The sequence below is a fragment of the Rhinolophus hipposideros genome, assembly GCF_964194185.1.
Source record: "Rhinolophus hipposideros genome assembly, chromosome: 3".
NCBI lineage: Eukaryota > Metazoa > Chordata > Mammalia > Chiroptera > Rhinolophidae > Rhinolophus > Rhinolophus hipposideros.
The window spans coordinates 62,758,599-62,781,121 of NC_138049.1; the positions used below are offsets into that span (position 1 = coordinate 62,758,599).

Consider the following 22,523-nt stretch of genomic DNA (forward strand, 5'->3'; position numbering starts at 1 on the left):
ACACCACATATAAAAATCGACTCAAAGTGGATCTAAGACCTTAATGTAAGAGTAAAAACTAGAAAACTCTGAGGAGAAAACAGTATATCTTTGTGACCATGAGTTAATCAGTGGTTCCTTAGATATGAGATCAAAAGCACAAGCAACCAAAGAAAAAGGAGGTATGTTATATTTCATCAAAATAAAACTTTTTTAAAGATCATCATTTAGAAAGTGAAAGGACAAAAGAATGGGAGAAAATATTTGCAGTATATATATATATATATATATATATATATATATATATATATATATATATATATATATATATTACCTGACAAGGGACTCGTATCTTACAGCTAAAAGAAATCTTACAACTCAGTAATCTGATTTAAAAATGGCAAAGAATTTGAATAGACATTTGTACAAAGAATAATACAAATGGTAAAAAAACATACAAAGAGATGCTCAAAATCATTAGTCATTAGGGAAATACACTTCAAAACCACAGTGAAATACCACTGCATACCCACTATGATGGCTAGAATAAAAATAAGTGTCGGTGAGGATGTGGAGAAATTGGAACTCTCATACTTTGCTGGCAGGAATGTAAAATGGTACAGCAACTTTGAAAAACTGTTTGGCAATTCCTCAAAAAATTAAACAGAGTTACCAGCTGACCCAGCAATTCCACTCCCAGTTATATATCCAAGAGAAATGAAAATATGTTCACACAAACTTGTAAATGAATATTTATAGCAGCATTATTGTTAATAGACAAAAACTGGAAATTCAAATGCCCATCAACTGATGACTGAATAAACAAAATGTGTTATAGCTATATAATGGAATATTATTTTTTAATAAAAATGAAGTTATGATATATGCTACAACATGGATAAATCTTGAAAATGTTATGCTAAGTGAAGCCAGACACAAAAGACTACATATTGTATGATTACATTTATATGAAATGTCCAGAATAAGCAAATCCATAGAGACAGAAAGTAGATTGGTGATTATCAGGAGCTAAAGGGATGGAGAAATGGTGAGTGACTTCTAATGGGTATGAGGTTTCTTTGGGGGGAGATGAAAATGTTCTAAAATTAGATAGTGGTGATGGTTGCACAACTTTAGATTTACTAAAACCACACTTTAAAGGGGTGAATTTATGGTATGTGAATGATATTTCAATAAAGCTGTTATAAAAAAAAGTTACGTCATCTCCAACTGTGGTTTTCTCCCTACTATAATCACATAATTGAACTACTAAAAATAAGAGTTTAAAAAATAGTAGGACCTAAAATGGCACCTGGGACACAACAAAACAAATATTTCTTGAAAACCAACATCTGGCACAATTCAAGAATTCCAGCCAGTCCTTGTTCCAAATGGAAGAAAGGAAAAGATACCTTTTGAACAAAAATAATTTTAACAGGTCTCACTCCTTCCCCACTAAATTTTTGGCAGGAGTGGAGCTTTTAAACAAATTGCCTGGATAATTCTGTCCCCGGACGGAATTATTCCCACTCCCAAATTTCTATTTAACCCATTGTAATTTGGCTTCCTGCCACATCTCATAACTGAAACTATAGTTAACTGAAGTTAGGAACGATATTCTGGTTGCCAGATCCAGCAATCTGTTTTCAGCCCTCACTTCTTCACAGCACCGACTGTTGACTGCCCTCCTTCCTGAAACTCTCCTTTAGCTTTCATAGTAAACCTAGCCAGGGCCAGTTCTTCTGTCCTTTAGTTCTAGCAGCCCATCCGTCTTTTATAAGTATAGGTTCCTCGGGGTTCTGTCCTTGGACTTGGACTCCTGTTTTCCTGGAAGATCTCACTTTTTCCTGTGGTTAAACTACCATCACACACTGATGGCTCCAAATCTATTTCTCCAGTCCAGACCTTTCTCCTCAGCTCCTGGCTCGTACTCCAGCTACCTGCTGAGCATCTGGAGGTCCCGTGGCACCCCAACCTCCACAAGTCAAAATGTATCTTATCTCTCCACCAAACCTGTCCATCTCTAATGGATATCATTTAGTGGTGGTACCATCACACCTACCTCCAAACTAGAATCCTGGCTGTCATTGTTGACTTCTCTTACCTCCTACTCTATTCAGTCACCAAATGTGTTCTACTTTAGTATGAACTTGACTATCTCGCAGTCAAGTTCTGTCTTCCCTCCTCTTCTCCTTCCCTCGTCCCTTCTGTTAAGGCAGAACCTCATCCTCTTCTGTTATTATCATTTCCCTGATCCAAATGATCCTAGTTAGAAATTTCTTCAAAAATAAAGCAAATCATGTCATCCCACTTTGTTTTTTTTATTCTTTCTTTCTTACATATTCATTTGGTGCAAAAGTAATTGCGGTTTAAAAGGTTAAAAATAATTGTAAAAACCGCTATTACTTTCACACCAACTGCGAACTAATAAAACCCCGATTCAGTTTCCCTTCTAGCGATTATCCTCCTGACTTTCATCCTCATCTCTAATCGACCATGCTGAGCTTTTCATTCCCAGGCTGCAGCAGGTGAGCAATAAGTAATTTTAAAACATTTTATTCTGTTCAGTAGGTTAAACATAACCACATGTATCTTTACACTGCTGATGTTCATAATTCTATATCTGAGGATAGGCATCAAGCCTAAGTTATGATGTTTGACATTTTAGGATTAAAGACCAAAGTTAATCTAATGCTCATGATAGGAAGAAGAGCTTACATAATCATGAAGTCTTTTTTGGTTGATGCTTTTCTTCAAAATCAAAATGTATGTTTTGCTGAGATGTGTTCTCACTGAAGAATACTGATGGAGGAAAAGCAAGCATCCTTGGTCATAGGCAAAGCACAGTCTTTTAGATCAAGAAATAAAACAATCCTGTATTTACTCAGCATTTTCTGAGCACATTCATATACTCGTCTCCTGTCCACGAAGTCTTCCCTGCAGACCACGCAGAAAGCAAGCTGACTCCCTGCAGACTGTGACAGACTGGTTTTATGTCGCCAGAGAGAGATTAATGATCTCAGCAAAAAGCTGGCATGTTCAAGAGATTTAATTTATTTATTTATATTTTTTTATATAACAGTTTTAGCCAAAGCTGTTCTAGAACTCAGCGGAAGCTGAGTTTCACAGACAAACTTGTTCACTAATGACCAGTCACTAAGCAGCAGAGTGGGGAAAAGCTTTGGTGTTTGTGTCACGTCCTGAGGAGTGGGGAGTGGGGTGGGACAAGCATCAGTATTAAATATGAAATTGGGAAAATCAGCCTGGCTAGCCACGCCTGCGCAGCCCCTCTGAGAAGCACTGTCACGAGGCAGCCGGCTAAATCAATGGTTAAGCTCCGGGGAGATTTGCCCTGCTGCAGGTTACTGGAAAGCACCTTGTGGCATCATAGGCCGTCACAAAATGCCTTATTTTACAAGACTCCTTGTGTTCCTGTTTTGCCTGATGGTTCTTGTGGAGAGCCAAAAGCCCAAGAGGAGGAGATGGACAGGGCAGCTGCAGATACCCAAGCCAAGGTAAAGTCGTGGGTAATAGGGGAGGGAAGCACTTGCAACAGCCTCTCACTGGGCACAGTTACTCTCCGTGTCGCGAGCAGCAAGGGAACAGTTAGACTGAAGCCTGGGCTCGGCCAAAGCATTTTGATTTAAGGCAGGTGGGTAAATAAAAACTTTCTAGGTAAAAACATTTGTGTACTTAGATTGTGCTGCTCTGTATCTGACAAGTCCATTCCGTAGGGACCACAAATTTGGGGGCGAACTGTGTGTAGGAATTTAGCCTGAACAATTAAAAAAAAATGTAACGGGAAGTTGTCTTTAAATTATTTGGTTGGACATAACTTTATAATGGTATTGAGTTTCATTTTACGGTTTTGAATCTTAGAAAAGGTGTTTGAAATTTGCTAGGTTACCAGAAATATACATGTGGACAACACTGAATGCCATTTCATGATGTAATGGAAACATTTCCAAGAAATACTGGTTAGAACCAGAATTTGCATTCAAAATCACTACACGACAAATCAAAGTTCCTTAATAAGATTGTTTTGAACCGAGGTACAAAGCATGATACTCCAGGCCTGATGTAGACATAAGGATTGTTCAGCATGAAGAAAAGAGCAAGTAGCTAAGGTATAAACAGCGTGGGTGAGATGTTACATGTTTGTTTTCCATTCTTCTGAGCACTGTGTGAACTAGTGATTGTGAATATAAACTAACATCTTGAGGCACATTTGCTACATCAATGGTCTCTATTTTTAATCATGCACCACTATCAGCGACAATTTTTGAAACTGTGCCTCCAATATATGTGTATATTTAATTACAAATTAGTATAGCTTAACTCTTGCATGTCAATAATGAAAGTAATTTTTTAGTTCAAGGCTTGGCTGAAAATTTTCAGAGACAGACATAGCTCTATGATTGTCTGACCATGTACATGTCCTGATGGGTGCAAAAAGGCCTAGAACCATGTTCCCTGATGTGACATTTCCTCTATCCTTTTCCCCAGCTTCTGTTCAATAATTATTTATAGTCTGGATGTATGTTTATCCTTTCATCCACTTTAACACCTACTGTGTCAGGAAATGTCCCCACCATTCACCCAGGTGCTCAAGTCATAAACCTGGGTCATCCTTTCTCCTCTTTCCCTCACACCCCATACCCAATCCATCAGCAAGACCTTCCCACCTCCCTCAGATCTGATCACTTCCCAATCCAGGTACCATGATCTTTCAGAAAGTTTCCTAATGGTCGGACTCCTGTTTCTACATTGCCCTCCTACAGTCTCCTCTACACATTATCCAAGAGGTCTTGTTAGGTCCTAAACCAGACTTTTCAACTCCCCTGCTCAGAATTTTCAGGGGGTTCCCCATGCAATATCATACCCATGAGGGTCTCATGATCTGGCCTTGTCTCCCACCTGCTTTCTTACTGCTTTTCTTCTCCTTGCTGTCCTCCAGCCCACTGATTTTGTTACTGTTCCTCACACAAGCCAGACTCACCTCAGAACATTTGCACGTGCTATTCCCTCTCTCAGAATGCACTTTCTTCAGATTGTCTCATGGTTTGCTCCCTCCCGCCCTCATTCCGTCCAGGTCTAAGAAGGGTTCTTGAGCACCATCCACCCCAACCCATCTCTCTCTTATTCTTTACCCTGCTTTATTATATTTTTATGGCATTCAGCACTTCCTGAAGTTACATTATTTATCTGTCTACTTCTTTATTGCCTATCTCCCCCACAAAGTTATCCGTTCTATGAAAGCAGTGAATATATGTCCTCCCCATGACTTGAACAGTGTCTGGACAGAGTAAGTGCCCCATAAAAATGTGTTTAGCAAATGAATTTGAGTCTTGAAATTGAGGAATTGTGCAACCTGAGTATGAGACGACTGACCATATGGATGTTGACATTCCCAAGGTTGAGGAGAGGAAGTGAATGGAGAGAAAGAGAAACAGTTGGTGGCAGAGCTCTCACTGGAAGTGGCAGAATGATTGGGCAGTCTGAAGCCAGGCCAAGTGGCTCTAAGAGTAGGGCTATAAGGTGGGAAGCCCCAGCTTATTAGGGAATCTGCCTCTTGGGTGGAAGGGCAGTGAGGAGGGCAGGCCAACCTTTAGACCAACACTGAATAATAAATTTTTGCAATTGTGGAAATATTACATATCTGTACTGTTGAATATAGTAGCCACCAGCCACATGTGGCTACTGAGCACATATACATGGCTAGTATAACTGAAGAATTGAATATGAATTTTATTTCATTTTAATTAACTTAAACTGCCACATGTGGCTAATGGCTACTTTATTGATCAGCACAGCTTTAGACCTCCCATTGAATAATTTCATCTGGGCAGAGCTGGTAGAGAATGAAAGTTAAGAAGGATTTCATAGGAAGATGTCTCCAAGAACAGGACATTGGGAGAAGAACACTGAGTAAAATAGGGGTATATATAAATGACCAACAACACTCAAAACAAAATCTCTTCATTTACTTGCAAAAACTTAAAATCTTACACATAACAATAATTAACTCTGACTTCCTAAAAGTTCTTTATTTTCTTCTGTCAAGAATTAGATCTCACATCCTGTCAGACCCAAATGTCCAAATGATCCGCCCTTCCTTCCCCTTCTCTTCTTTCTCTCTTGTTTTCCTCTTTCTCCCTCCCTTCTTTTCTTTTTCCCCCTTTCTTTCTCCCCTCTTTTTTCTTTTTCTTGTTTAGTAATAATTCTGCCAGTAGAATATTGCTTTAGAATATATAGATGATGTGTTATAGAAATGTACACTTGAAACCTATATAATTGTACTAATAAATTTAATAAATTTAATAAAAAAAGAATATCACTTTTGGATTTTACTACTTTAGGTTATGTATGGTTGTAGTGAGGGGAAAAAACGGTCTGGAAAGAGTGAGTGTGAATGAGAGAGAAAAGAGAATTACTCCTTTGTTATCTAGCTTAGAGGAAAGAGAGAGAACTAGGGTTCTCCAGCTCCAGCTTCCACCTGGGTAGCTGGAGCAACTCTGTCCCCAACTTGGCTTTGATTCTGGCTGTGACTTGTCTGTTCTCCTGGGGGTTGAGGCTCTGCACCAGGGTGGAATCTGCAGACAGCTGCCAACTAGACTGATGTAAGGAGCATCAAGTCTGACTAGGATAAAACTAGCATTTTAAAACTTTATATTTATTTCAGAATTTTATCTATCACAAAGCCAATATTATAACAACATAAAAGAAATGTTTAAAAAGGAAAAAAATCCCAGAGGGAGATCCAAGATGGCGGAGTAAATAAACACTGTGCCTTCTTCCATGAACACATTAAAATTACAACTAAATTACAGAACAATCAACCTGGAGAACCATCTGAAGTCCAGCCAAACAGAAGTCTTATAACTAAAAATATAAAGAAGAAGCCACGGTGAGACTGGTAGGAAATGCAGAGAAACAGAATGGGCCCCAAACCTCCTGTGGTGGTTGAAAATCAGGAAGGATCCCTTGGCCATGGAGGTCCCCCAGAGGAGTGAGTGGCCCCAGCCCCCCACACCAGGCTCCCCAGCCTGGAGTACAGGTGCCAGGAAGAAGAGCCTCCAAAACATCTGGCTATGAAAAACAGTGGGGATTCCAACCATCCAGGCAGGAAAGAAGGCTACCGGGAAACACAGACGTCCTCTTAAACAGCCCGCACACAGACTCACTCACTCGCAGGAACTTACCTTGGGCTCCAGCAGAGAGATGGTGACTCGGGGGGCCTCGGAGACATATGGAGGGCAGACTAAGGAGTGTGGCTTCAGGGTGGAGGGGGGAGGACTGGCAGACAGTCGATATTTTCCCAGTGAGGGCTCTTCTTCCTATGTAGCCTGCAGGCATGCACCATCTTTCCTATGTTGATCCCTCCCCCCGAGGCCAAATCTGAATCTGATTGGTCTGGTGAGCTCCACTGCTCTGCCCTGCTGTCTCAGCTGGGACGCTCCCCCATTCAACTTGCACACAGCTTGAGGCACTTTCTCTGCAAGCAGCCAGCTCCTCCCACATTGCACTCTTTCTAGGAAAATTATCAGGGTCCATGGTCCCCAGGTGGGTAACAATTGGCTTCGGTGTACTCTGAGATTTGTTGAGTCACGCCAGGCTCAGCACTGGCACCAAACCAGAGTCTACATTAACCTAGTGACCACAACTCTTTCTACTCTAGTGAATCCCTGAAACTCTGCCTCACTTAACTCGTGAACTACAGAGGCTTTATCAGTGGCTGAACCTTAAGGGAGATGGTAGGTGGTGTCAGGCCCCCTGGTGTCCTGGCTTTTTGCCAAGTTACCCCAAGCCTGGTGCTGGTAGCAGCTGTACTCAGTTTACAGCATGGCCTTTCCCATGTGCCTCCGAGTTTAGCACAGGCAGCGAACAACTGTGGATCACTTTGTAGCTCTTACCAGGTAGTCCCTGGCCAGTCACAGGCAGTGGCTGACATGGGCCTGCACTAGACCCCCTCCTAAAAGTCCCCAGAACTAACATACTTGGAGGTTGGCTTCAGACTACAGCAGAGCAGTGCCCAATTAGCCCCACATATGGCACACACAAAGGGTGGTCTCAACAGGCCCCAGAGCCCACTCAGTGGGGTAAGCCTCCTGCACTGCAGCCCATAAGCTGTGAATAAGGCCATACTCCACAGTCAGTCAGCCTGAAGGTCAATCCCACCCACGGAGTGCTACTAGCAATCAAGGCTCAACTATAACAGGAGGGCACGTACAACCCGTACAAGGGACACTCCTGGAGCACCAAGCAGGTGACAAGGGATACTGTACTACTGGGCCCTGTGACGAGGAGGTCAGAGAGAAAAAAAAAAAACAACCCCGTGCCTCAATTCAGCTTAGGCAAGCTACCCAACAATGGAAGATAAGCAGGTCAGAACAAAGTGCCGTGGGAAATTTTCGGCCACCTGTACAATTCTTCCGTTAAAAACATGTACCCAGTCAAGCTTACCCCAAAACTGGATGTCCTGTTGCTGCAGCAAAGATAAGCAGAACATCCCCTTACCCCTGGGAACATCCCCTTAAGGAAATCTACCCCTGAGAACATCCCCTTAAAAACAAAACAAAACAAAACAAAACAAAAAAAAACACAGCACCCCTTTTTGTCTCCAAGACCCATAAAAAGGGACGGGAAACAGTGCTCAGGGCTCTCGCTCACTGCTGTGTCAGTGGAGGCTTGAGCCCAGATTCGGATCTGTAATAAAGGCCTTGTTAATTTGTCCAATTCGGCTCCGTGGTCATTTCTTGCGGACTCGCTCCGTAACAGGCCCCACAAGACACCTACTATATAAGGTCACCCAGGCAAGTCTGGGAGGCATAGCAGATCTACCTAATACACAGAAACAAACACAGAGAGAGAGGCAAAATGAAGAAACAAAGAAATGCATCCCAAATGAAAGGAGAGGAGAAAAATCTGGAAAAAGACTAAACAAAATAGAGGCAAGCAAACTACCAGATACAGAGTTCAAAACAATGGTCATAAGGATGCTCAAGGAATTTAGCAAGAACTTCAACAAAGAGATGGCAAGCATAAAAAAGGATACAGAAACCATAAAAAAGAACCAGTCAGAAATGAAGAATATAATAACTGAACTGAAGAATGCAGTAGAAGGTATCACCAGCAGACTAAATGAAGCAGAGGATCAAATCAGTGATTTGGAAGACAAGCTGGCAGAAAACACCCAATTAGAACAGCAAAAAGAAAAAAGAATAAAAAGAATGAAGATAGTTTAAGAGACCTGTGGGACAACATTAAGCGTAACAACATTTGCATCACAGAGGTACTGGAGGGAGAAAAGAGAAAGCAAAGTATTGAAAACATATTTGAAGAAATAATGACTGAAAACTTTCCGAACCTGGTGAAGGAAATAGACATACAAGTCCAGAAGCGCAGATAGTCCCAAACAGGGTGAACCCAAACAGGTCCATACCTAGATACATTTTAATTAAAATGGCAAAGTTTAAAGACAAAGAGAGACTCCTAAACGCAGCAAGAGAAAGGCAACTAGTAATATATAAGTGAGCTTCCATAAGATTGTCAGCTGATTTCTCAACAGAAACTTTGCAGACCAGAAGGAATTGGCAGGAAATATTTAACATTATGAAAAATAAGGACCTACAACCAAGACTACTCTAACCAGCAAAGCTATCATTTAGAATTGAAGGACCACCAAACTAGTATTACAAGAAATGTTAGACAGACTTTAAGATGGAAAAAAAATCAAAATTATGAACAATAAAATGGCAATAGCTACACATCTATCAACAGTTACTTTCAATGTAAATGGATTAAATGCACCAATCAAAAAAACATAGGAGGGCTGAATGGATAAGAAAACAAAACTCTGACATATGCTGCCCACAAGAGACTCACTTCAGATGTAAAGACACACACAGACAGAAAATAAAGGGATGGAAAAGATATTTCATGAAAATGGACATGAAAAAAAAATTGGGGTAGCAATATTTATACCAGACAAAATAGACTTTATAACAAAGACTATAAGAAGAGACAATGAAAGACCCAGTAATCCCACTTTTGGGTATTTATCCAAAGAAACCCAAAATGCTATTTCAAGGGGACATGTGCATTCATATGTTCATTGCAGCGTTGTTTACAATGGCCAACATGTGGAGGCAGCCTGAGTGTCCATCGATGGAAGAATGGATAAAGAGGAGGTGGTACATATATACAATAAAATATTGCTCAGCCATGGAAGGGAATGGGTTCTTGCCATCTGTGGAGGCATGGATGGACCTGGAGGGTATTGTGCTGAGTGGAGTATTTCAGACAGAGAAGGACAGATGCAATGTGATTTCACTTATATATGGAATCTAAGAACAAAATTAACAAAAAAAACCAGAAACAAACTCATAGATACAGAAAACATTTTGATGGTTGCCAGATGGGATGGGAGTTGAGGGTGTGGGTGAAAGAAGGGGAAGGGATTAAGAAGTACAAACTGGTTGTTGCAAAGTAATTATGAGGATGTAGGGTATAGCATAAGGGATATAGTCAATAATATTGTAATAACTATGTATGGTGTCAGATGGGTATTAGATTTGTTGGGGTGATAGATGGGAGGGGGTTCGAGGCAGGGTGACAAAGGTGAAAGAATTAAGAAGTACAAATGGGTAGTTAAAAAATAGTCATGGGATGTAAAGTTAAGCACAGGGAATACAGTCAATAATATGGTAATAACTATGTGTAGTGCCAGGTGGGTACTAGACTCTTCAGGGGAATCACTTTTTAAATTCTACAAATGTGTAACCACTATGCTGTACACCTGAAATTAATATGAAATAATATTGAATGTCAACTGCAATTGATAAATTTTAAAAGGGGCAGAAAGGGGAAGTGGAATAAGAGGTCCAAATTTGCAGCTATAAAACAAATAAATCATGGGGAGCATGAGGAATATAGTCAATGATATTATGATAGCATGGTACAGTGTCAGATGGTTGCTGGACTTATCGTGGTGATCACTTCTTTAGGTATACAAATGTTGAATAACTATGGTGTACCTTGGAAACTAATATAATATTGTATGTTAGCTGTATTTTTAATAAAAATCTTAAAAAGAAAAGTTCCCACATTTTAATCCTCCACCATTCAACTCAACTACTGTCATCCAATCATAAGTTTTGACAATTAAGAGCTTGTCAAGGTAGAATGGTGTCTTGCCCGGGAAGTATTTACTTTAGGAAGGCTCTGGAAGGACCTGTCCTCAGGTCTGCCTGCCTGTGAGGGTCTGGCAGGGGTGTGGGGGTGGGGAGGTGTGTGTGTCCTTCAGCCTGATGGCGAAAAGGTGCCTAACCCGTAGTTCTTATAACAAGTAATCTTCTCGGATAATCTCTCTAACTGCCTTGGTGGGCCGACAAAAAAATGTCTTGCTTGTCTTTGCAGTCACCTATATAAGAAGAATCTCGACATGACCAAAATCCGAAAAGGAAAACCTCAGCCGCTCCTCAGAGTGGAGGACCATGATTTCACCATGAGGCCCGCCTTTGGAGGTAGGACTGTGTCCTCCCCTTGGCCTGGTGGGGCCTTGTCCCCAAGGCTGCCTGCTGCTACTCTGTCCGGTTTTCTCAGGCACATACCTTCCTCAGGGGCCCTGAATATCCCACTCACAGTCAGATAAGCCCAACGAGGCTTCCGGAGTCACTAATTTTCCCACGGATAAAAGAACTGAAAGGAAGTGAGTGGAGAGGTATGTTGACTGAAAAGGAGCTGATGGCGACTACACTGTTTACATTTAGAAATGACAAGCTCTGCCACTGCCAACTTTTCTTTCCTAAAAAAATAAGAGCTGACCAGGAGAGTCTGCACACACAATGGCTCCCCACACTTGGCCATCCCATGCCTACCTGGGAATTTTGGGTTTTGAGGGGGCCCCAAGCTTTCAATAGCAACAACAATTGAACAAAAACCCCATTACAAAGCCCCCTCTCAGACTTGTTCCCAAAGGATCTCCCTGCTTTTGGGGCCAGGTAGGGGTGGTGTGGCGCTTGGTTGTCCCTTCCAGGAACTGGAGAAATGCCATAGGAGGGCTGGAAAAAAAGTCAGCCACCTGCACTGTCTGCTCAGGCAGAGAGTTGGGTGACAGCAGCAACATGCGTGAGATGTGAGGCCAATGCCCCCTTGTGCACATGGTGGAAATTGAGGCCCAGAGCAATTGGCCCAGAGCTGATAGGCCCCGGCCAAGACGGACCCAGGCAGGTTGGCTTCCATTTCCCTTTATCTCCACTCTTGACCTTGTCTTAGGTCCCAGTGTTCTCCTGGGCTGGCAGGAAGGAATAGAGGTGACCTGTGGGCAAGTCAGTGACTTTCTCTGAGCCTCTGTTTGCTGGTTTGTAAAATGGGGGTAGTAACCCCTACCTCTCGGGCTGTTGTCAGGATTAAACAAGATAATGCATGGAAAGCCACTGGCACATACCCACTCATGTCCCTTTAGAAAAGCCCAGCTGTCAGGCCTTCCTCTTCTGTGTCTGTTAAGGGATTAAGACATTAATTTATCCCAGAGACCTCTGCATTTTAAAAGGCCTCAAAGCCTCCCATCCAGTTTCCTGAGCTCTGACACCTGCTGAGCAGGAGAAAAGCAGCCAGCAGATTACAGCCTGTGTCTTCTTCCTGCCCTGGAACTTTGCTCACCACTGCTGGTTCAGATCCAGAGGCTGCTGTCTCTGGGAGTTCTGGTTCCCTGGAGGCTTGCCATGAGTACTACTGCCAAGGAATTTTATAAAAATAAAGTTTTCCTGAATCAGCTGTTGTAAAATAGCTGTATGTGCTCCAGGAGGTCCAAGCCAGACATCCCCATACGCACGAAGCTCACCTTGCGTTTCTTCTAGAGTGTCAGTTAAGATACAGAGGGTCAGTGAAGTAGCTAGAACAAAAATAAACAACAGCGTTCATGACAACTAACACTTTTATAGTGATTCCTCTGTGCCAGGCACCATTCGAATAAACATGCCTACATATACGATCTTATTTTAGTTCTCACACCTACTCTGTGAGGTAGGTACTATTATACCCAGGTGGGGAAACTGAGGCACAGAGCAGTGAAGTGACGGACTCAGGTCACACTGCTGCTGAGGTTAGACCCTCCCTCCAAGCTGGGTCTCGTTCTTGTCCCCTCTACCAGTATATACCTCGATGCAGAGCTAACATATCCATCAGGCAGAATAGGCATACCGTTTAGGGCTCACAAACAATACTCTTAGGGGTCCTTGAAAATATTTCAATTTATTTTAAAATCAGAGGGAGAACAAATCAAATTGGGGGTAGAACATGGTTTTAATATATAATGTTAATATAGTCATCTTCACACCAATACAGTTGTAAAGCATGCTTTTAAGTATTTTTTTATGGAGGAAAGGGTCCATGAAAGTGAAAATGCCTGGGGACCTCACAGTCATAACATGGCCCTGACTCAGTGCAGCTCTGTGGGGCAGGTCTGTGTGTCAGGGGATGGGTGGTATTCTGAAAGTCACAGTGTAACTTTCTACCAGAGGCTGCTGTCCCTGGGAGGAGCCGGAGCAATCACCTGGTCAGTACCCTCAGTTTACAGAAGAGTCTGGGGCCCGGGGGGTAAGTTATGGCCACAGAACAGGTGGGGAACAGAACTTGGGTTTCTTCTGGGATGTTAGCTGTAAAACTAAAAGCCTCATAAAAACGCCCTCTCCTCTGGGAGAAAGTCCGGAGCTAGTTCTCAGGAATGGCAGGCAGGTGAAGTCCTCCCATGTTTCCAGAAAACCCAGCTCTGAGCAGAATCATGCAACAGGCTGCAATCCTAGTCAGGGTGCTCCTTTCTCAAGCCACGTTTGAGGAACAAATTGGACTTTCTGTGCTCTAATCCCTGCAACTGCTGGGTCCATCGGCAAGGTCCCCAAGAGTGTGGAGGGTCAGAATAGTCCCCTGCCCTGCCTGAGTAAGCTCCTGAGGCTTTGACCTGACTAAGTCAGGTGGCCCTGACTTTGGGAGGAGGTGTAGGGGAGGGTGTCACCTCCAGCAGGTGCACAGTGAGAAGACCTGAGTCTCTTACACATCAGTTGTCAAGATCTCAGTCACTAAAGCCCAGAGTGGGGGCTATTCCCCTTCCTTCCAACCTCTTCCCCAAGGGCGCTGGGTTCTCTGGGCACCCTGCAGGCATTTCCTGGCTGTCCAGAGGTCATGTCCGAAAGAGGGGAAGGGGAACATACAATGTGCTACAGCTCCATACCCCCACTCATAAACTCATAAACAAGAAGGTTGGCGACTCCTGGAGTCCTGGCCAAGAAGGTGGGATGGGGCCATCAGAGGAGGGGCTTTCCACCACCTGTGGTTCCAATGATTACTATAATCTGTATTCCCTGGGAACATCTGGAGATGGCTTAGAGCCAAGAAGCCTCCCTGTGGGTGCTCCTGAGGTCTCCATTCCATCCAGCACCTCATTCCTAGGTAGGGGGCACTGGCCAGGGGGTGCGTGGGCCCCTGAGAAAGGAGGCTGGCCGACAGCACACAGGTGACTCTGTGCCAGTAAAAGAAGGCACCCTTCCTTGGGGGCAGCCCTGTCCCAGGCCCTCCCCCCGGCTGCCAAGAAGCAGAGTCTGGGCCCACTTGCCCTGGTGTTGGCTCAGCCTAGTACCTCCCTCCCCTTAGCACCCACGCACACCAAGCCAGTCATTTGAACAACGATGTCCCTCAGTGGCTGTGGGGTATGTTTTCTCACTCTTGTCTCCTCTTCCCATTTTACTTCTCTCAGAGGGCCATCCCTGTGGATTGATCTTTAAAAGTAATTGATAGAGAGAAATTTGTCTAAGACTATATATACCCCTCGGATGACCTTTACAGTGTAGAAAGAGAAAAGATTAAAAATCTAGCAGCTTTCTAATAATCCCAGGGATCAATTGAAACAAAAATACCTTGTCTAAGCTCCCAGCTGCCTGGTTCGGTGGTATGTCCTGGTTAGAGGAAACCCCAGAGGCCCCGGGCTTCTCTTCCATTTGTTAGAAGAAATATTGCTATGCTGATTTTTTTATAATTAAAATTAAAATTTTTAAAAATTGTGGTAAAATATATATAAAACATAAAATGTACCATTGTAACCATGTTTAAGTGTACAGTTCAGTGGCAGTAAGCACATTCACATTGTTGTGCAACCATCAGCACCATCCATCTCTAGAATGTTTTCATCTTCCCAAACTGAGACTCTGGACCCATTAAACGACAGATCCCCATGCCCTTTTCCCCCACTCCCTGTACCCATCTTTCTACCTTCTGTCTATGAATTTAACCACTCTAGGTACCTCATGTAAGAGGCATCATACAGTTTTTGACTGGCTTTTGTGACTGGCTTATTTATTTAGCTTAATGCCTTCAAGGTTCTTCCACGTTGTAGCATTTGACAGAATTTTCTTCCTTTTTAAGGTGAAATAATATTCCATTGCATGAATAGATCACATTTTGTTTATCCATTCATCTGTCAATGGACATTTGGGTCGTTTCCACCTTCTGACTATTGTAAGGCTGCCATGAACATGTGTGTACAAATATCTGTGTCGAGACCCTGCTTTCAATTCTTTTGGGTCTATACTCAGGAGTAGAATTGCTGAATCATATCATGGTTCTATGTTTAATTATTTGAGGAACATCCACACTTTCTTCTATAGCAGTTTTATCCATTTTACATTCTCACTAGCACAATGCTGGTTTTTAATTCAAACTGTGTAGATGGGAGGTAAAGGAGAAATATAGTGTCATCATGGATCCTTTTGGATTATATCCAAGGAGTTGGTCAGGATGGTCAGGAAGAATGATGGCAATAAAGTAGGGTGAGGTTCTCCAACCAAAATACTTTTGTTCTTAGGACAAATATGTGGGGTTTTTTTTGAGCTGTTATTATGCGTCAGGCAGGGTCTGTGGCATTTGGGGACACAGTGGTGAGCAAGACAGCCACAGTCTTTGGAGTTTTCGCCCTCTAGTGGGGGAGACCCGTGTTAATGAAATCGTCACATCAAGAGGTCAAATAGTGAGAGCTGCTGGAAAGGAAAGGCCAGGAACGATGGGGTGGGCACAGCAGGGTCTGGTGGTGATGGGCACAGCCAAGTATGGTCACGGGTGCAAGGGAACAGCTGCCCTGAGGAGCCAGTGACGAGAAACACCAAGGAGCCACACCAACCTGGGAAGCTCATGCTACTGGAGTCCTTTACATTCAATTACTTTGCTTGAAACAACAGGTTGTTCTCAAGGAGCTAACAGTCTCCTAGGGAAACAGATAAGTGACAAGGTGCTATCGAGTGTCACAGAAGTAAAGTAGGATGCCTCTACTAAGGGAGTGGTCACTTCTGCCTGGAAAGAGGATGCGAGATGCTTTCATCCAGGAGGCAATGCTCACAGTGAGTTTGGAAAGAGGTGCAGAGCATGAGCCCAGCAGGCAGAGAAAGGAAGACGAGCTAGGGAGAGGGTGCTCAGATAAGAGTGAAGCATGTCAGGGGAATATGAGTGGCCCCGTGTGGCTGCACGGGATCGTGTGTGTGTGTGTGTGTGTGTGTGTGTGTGTGTGTGTGTGTGGAGATAGGGAGGGGACACGGACAGACAAGGGTGGTTCATAGGGCAGGAGCAGCCCTGTGAAAGCTGTGCTGTGTTTGGATTCTCAGCAGCACAGCCCAGGCTGAGGAATGACAGGATGAGCCGTGTGCTTTAGAAAGTTCACTGTGGGCCTGCGGGAAGAATGCTGGAGTGGTCAAGAATGGATGCTGGACAATAGTCAAATATGTCAGCAATGGTCCAGACCAGAGTTGATGGGAAGATTAAGCTAAGGCTGTAGAAAGAAGTGGGTGTGTATGTGTCGGGGAGCAGGGAGTAATCTGCGAGCTGCTAAGCAGGGAGATGGCCTCTGATAGAATCAGAGGAACGTGGACACTGAGTGTCTGTCCTGGGGGAGACCACGCACTGAGGTGAAATACCCAGAAAAGCAATTGGAAAAAGATATCATAACAGTTAGGGAACAGATGGCTCACTCAAAGGGGCAAGTGTAGAAAGTTTAACGGTCTGCTTACAAAGGTGTGGGCACGGTTCAGGGAAACCTATAAGTTATGGTGAAGCCCCGAGGTCTGGAAGAGTGCAGAGCCATTACCAGGTGGAGGTCTGAATTGTGAGAGGAGGAAGGAGTATCTTTTCCAGATTTTACCTCAATATAGAGAAGAGCCAGATCTGAGGAAAGGGGCCATTCAGCAGGAACCTTGGTCTCTGGGAGAGGATTTCCACTGGTAGCCCTGCAGGGAATGATCTGGGAGAGAATCAATTCTTCTCACTCCCCGCTTGCCTTCTGATATCTACTGGCACCTTCACTGGCTGGACCCAACCAAAAGGTAGAGGGCAAGGCCTGTAGCTGTTAGTGGCAGCCTTAGGCCCAGGCAAGGGGACCAGCCATGGCCACACACCTGCCCACAGGGCGTGGTCTGTGGGGCCAAGAGAATATGCCCACCTGGGGTCTCCCTTCTACACCACACGTGGATACAGGGACCCAGAGTCACCGTCCACACAGCTCTGAGCTACTTCCAAGACGTGCATAGGCTCTTTCTCCAGAGGGACTGTTCCATGCGTGTGCACATGCCTGGTCCTGAGAGGTGGCTGAGGGTGGCGGTCAGAGAGGTTTGTATAGAGCTTAGGTAGGTGGTTGGGGTGTCCACATGCCCAAGAGGCTCTCAAAGCAGAATGCTGCTGTGAGTGGTAAAGAGGAAAGGCAGCTCAGAAGTGGGGCCCATTCTCTCTGCCCTTCCATGTGCCGGCTCAGAACTCTGAGGAATCTGAGAGTTCTGAGTTAGATATGCCCTTCTGGGTTGATATGAAGGTATATTTGTCAAAGAAGTAGGATAGGATTTATGTCATTTACAGTTTCTTAGTGTGACTTACAACTTTTAGATAGTCAAGCACATGACATATGGGCCTCCAGTTATATTTTTGCCTAGGGGTAGGCCTGCAAATGTTGGTGCTGCCCATAGAGGTCCATTCCCAGAACAGAGCAGGGTGGAGGAGGGTGGAGAGTGGGTCTGGAGCAGCAAACCCAGAGGTCGGCGTTGGGTGGGTTGAGTTTGAATGAGTTGGAAAAGCCTGGGGACGGGACCCAGCCTGTGACCAGGGGCAGATAGGGCACTGGCTGGGCCTGTCATGCCTTCCCCCATGTCAGCTTCCAGAGTACGGGAGAACACTTCCTATGATAAATTCAAACAACAAAGGGCTGAATTTAGGAGAGAAGGCAGGAAACGCTGGCTCATATGCTTCCTTGAGTATCACTGGGCACTTGTGAGATGTGCAATTCTCAGGCCTCACCCTACGCTTCCTGAACCAGAGACTGGGGGTGGGGCCCAGACACTTGGGTTTTCACAAGCCCTGCAGTTGATGCTGATCCACACTCAAGTTTGAGAACCACGGGGTGCCTGACCTTTAAGGAGACATCTAAAAGTGAGATTTTACAATGTCTCATGCCCTGGTGTCCATTTTCCTTTTGCTGTCAAGCTCTTCCACTCTGTCACCTCTACCAGCTGTCCCCACTTCCTACCTATCCCCCTCCTGCCCCACTGCACTTGCCCAGTCAAGGAGTCTGTCTGGACGTTGGCTAACCGGACCTCTCCAAAGGCCACCCTCCTCTATTGAAGGGCCCTCCCTCTGTGGTCTGTGACACAGCTCTTCTCTGGCTCTTTCTCTGAGGTCCTTGGGCTCCTTCTCCTTCCTGCACTCAGCTCCTCCTACAACAAGCTATTCCCTTAAAGTTGATGATGACTGAGCCTGACTTCTGACCCAAACTCTAATTGCCTAATTGTTGTTAAAGTCTAAAAGAGGTCTCCACTGGATATCTAACCAATTTCTTAAATTTAACATCCCCAAACAGACTCGTCTAGTTGGGACCCAGCCCTGCCCCCCTTCCCAGCCTCCTATCCTGCAGGAGGATGGTGAATCTCCACCTGGGCTAAGGAATTTACCTTAACATTTCTGCTGAAAACTAAATGCTTAAACATTCAGCATTTCTGAATTACCAAGTTGAACAATATTTGTTTGTTAACTGGAGCATTTAGTCCATTTACATTTATTGAATAATTTATATATTGGATTTAAATCTATCATCCTATGTACTTTTTATTGTCTAACCTATACTCTGTCCTTTTTTATTTTCCTTTCTTTCTGTTGGATTGATTATTTTTGGTTATTCCTATTTTAGTTTTGAAAATACCCATTCTTACTATTTTTGGTGTTTTCCCAGAAAACAATGTGAAGCCCTGACTTATCCGACCAGTATGTTAATTGACTATTTTTACTCTTCTCCAGAACAATGCAATGACCTCAGAATACTTTCAATTCATTTATACCCTTCCCTACTTAAACGTTATTTTTGTTTAGTTTTTTCAACCCCACAATACATTTATGAATATTATTTTACATAGTCAATGTTCACCTAAAATTATGCATGTATTTATAATTTTTGTTGTTCTTTATTCATTCTTACATGCCCAGCTTTCCTTCCAGGATCATGTTCCTTCTGTTTGAAAAACATCTTCATTTAGGGCAGAATGCTTGTTGACAAATTCTCTCAATTTCAGTTTGTCTGAAAGTTCTCACATTCATTCTTGAAGAGTCAGTGGGGAAGAAATGGCATATATATTAATTGCAAAAACGGATAAATCCCTAACGTGTGCTTTCCTGTACCATGTGAGGAGAATAATGACAGAAAGGCTAGGAACCAAGCAAAGCCCTTGGCTAAACATCTATTTCCATTATATTGCCTTGAATTGGTCACCCACTGGCCGTACCGCCTGAAATTACACCCATGACTTCAGATCCCTCTCTTAAAGCAGAGAAACTCACAACTATGTTAAGGAGACAAGGCGTAAATCCCTCATTAGTTTAACTGTTTCTTTCTAACGCCTATAGGACTCAGTCCCACTCAAAACATAAAGTTGTTCGTAGAAGGAGGATAAAACCCAGTAATTTGGAAGACTTTCTCCCAAACCAGTTTGGAAAGGGCCAAAAAATGGAGCATTCAGGAGAGCCTGAGAAACTTAGCCTTTCTCCTAAGGTAGGTCAAAGGTGTAGGTCAAAGGTGAGGTAGGTCAAAGGTAAAGGTTAACTCCATTGTGCTCAGACCAAGGAGGGCAGGGCCCTTGGTTCTGATCAAGTTTGAGGTGCACGAATATCGCTCTAGCACCTGCTGAACACACAGATTGTTTAAGTCCAACAGGCCAGGTTCCCTGAGAACTTGACCTGCACTCCTGTGGCCACACCTTCCAAGCATTGACACCAACCATCCTCACAGGCTTTATCAAATTTCTCTCAGAAAGGCGGCTGGAGCTAGAACAGACACGGTAACAGGCAGCAAGCAAACTGATACGTTTTATCTGGAAAATGTCCTTTGCCAAAACCAGCTCCTGGTCAAACACTGAGTGTATTATCTGAAAACCAGGCCACCAGGAAGTGGGTCCAAAGAGGGTCAGGCCTATATTCTTTCTTCCCGTTGGCTCCTAGAACACTAGCTGTTGCAGGAGACATGGTGAGTAGGTAGAGTACAGCATACCTTCCTGGACAACCCGCACGACCAGGGCTTAAAAGCTTGGACTCTGGGCTGTTTTAATATCTCAAGTTAACAAAGGGTCCAAAGGATGAGGAAATTAACTAGCCCCATTTCTCCGATGGGCATGTTGGTAGCACACAGCCCTGTGCAAGGGTGCAGGGGTCTGGGTACCTGGATTGGGGCCTGGCCAGGCTGTTGGCAGACTCTCCCTCATGTTGCAAGGTCCTAAGGAGAGACAGGCAGACCAGTCAGGCCTCAGGAGGGGTCCTCCTCTCCACACGGAACATCCCACTTCTGGCACCTTCAAAGCACCCCTGGAGCCTGGAATAGGAAGAGAATACGGCTGTCAGAACAGAGATTTCTCATGGGTCTTGAACTACGCCACCAGTTGAGGAACACAGAAAACAAAAAGATCAGTTTACACCCTGATTTTTCTGAAAGGGAAAAAGTAAAAACAAAAAGATAAAGCCCTGGACTCATTTGCTTTCTTGTTTAAGAACACAGAAAATATCCACTAAATCCCACTAGTAATAAATAAAATGTTTCCATTCTATTGGGATCAGCCAAAACAGCAAATCTTTAACTGTGGGATTGCAAGTATTAGCAAGTGTGCGGGGATGTCTGGGGGGAGTCAGTGCGCACATCCAATGCCCTGGGCCACCTGCACGAGGATGCCCTGTTCCTGCATTTGGGCTGAAACATGACTGAGCTTTCTAGTTCCTATGCCACGTCAACATCTCTGATCTTCCTTCTCTGCCCATGGCCCAAGTCTTGGTGCTTTCCAGGCCATCTGATTCCCTATGACCTAGACTCCTTCTGCCACCCGAAGGTTCTCCCCTCTCAGACCACCACTGGTCAGGATTTTGGGGTCCTGCACTCCCTGGCCAGGGCGCAGAGGACCCAGGGCAGCGGGGCTGGCCTCTGCATACTGTCCTCTCCCCAGTTGGCCCAGCCCAGCTGCCACCTCATTCACTCAGAGACATTTTTTGCCTGTGAGTAAAAATGCATTCATTAACATGTATGGCAGACACAGGGTTTTGGTTTTTCCCCATTCTAGGTTTTTCAAAAAATATTAAAATCTCAAAAAGCCAGAAGCATAATATGCAAAAAAGTACACAAATTGTAAGTGTACAGTCCACTAAGTTATTACAAAGTGAACCTACCAATAATGTAACCATCACCCAGACCAAGAAATAGAACAGGAACCTGCAGATAAACATGGTTTTAGAAATCTTGTCACAGACCAGATGAAACGGAGTGTCGGGCTTCTGTGCTATGTATATATTCTTGTCCTTCTCATCTGACGTGTCCTGAAAGGATTTCAAAATCTCCTCAGTGTCGTCTTTTGCTGTGATCTAACTGGCACAGAGATCTTGTCTCACACCAGACTTCTGGGGGGCAGGACCCCAACTATCTGTTAGGTGCTCTGTATGTAGAGTGTGAATGAATGAATCCAGCCCTGGGCACGCAGCTGTCCCAACCCGCTTCAGAGGCCTTGAACCTCATTTTTAGCCCTCATTCTGTCCTTTTTAGATGTCACAGGAGGACAAATGACCAGGGTCTCCACTCAAGCAGCAGAGCAACCTTAGTACCTCTATCCGACAGAGACAGCCCTGGGATTACAAAATAGGAATCCAGCTATTCAACTCATGCAATAAGCATGGATTACACATTCACCTTGGCCCAGGAAAGGCACATAAGGCAGACACAGTCCCTGTCCTCATGGAGAACGCTTAGGCACTCAACACGTCAGGAAGTCGCAAGAAAACCTCATAGCATTTGAACTACTGCCTCACTCCTGCTGCAGTCTGTCTCCCAGCCTGGTGGTGGAGCAGAATGATCCTTAATCAACTATCTTTGCTCTTCTGCAGGCCCTGCCATTCCAGTGGGGGTGGACGTGCAGGTGGAGAGCCTGGACAGCATCTCGGAAGTGGACATGGTACATAGAGCCCTTGGCGGGGCAGCGTACAGGGTGGGCTCTCCAGGCTGT

General features: G+C 44.2%; 1 protein-coding gene across 1 annotated transcript in view; it reads left to right on the forward strand.

Moving 5' to 3' along the window:
• The first annotated feature begins 3,366 nt into the window (after positions 1 to 3,366).
• The window catches only part of GABRR2 (gamma-aminobutyric acid type A receptor subunit rho2), a 32,990-nt gene continuing 13,833 nt past the window's right edge, over positions 3,367 to 22,523 (forward strand). The window contains exons 1-3 of the mRNA XM_081036002.1: positions 3,367 to 3,494; positions 11,398 to 11,504; positions 22,405 to 22,472. Of these exons, the coding sequence (XP_080892128.1) occupies positions 3,382 to 3,494; positions 11,398 to 11,504; positions 22,405 to 22,472 (288 nt within the window). The 5' untranslated portion in view covers positions 3,367 to 3,381. The remainder of the gene's footprint in view (positions 3,495 to 11,397; positions 11,505 to 22,404; positions 22,473 to 22,523) is intronic.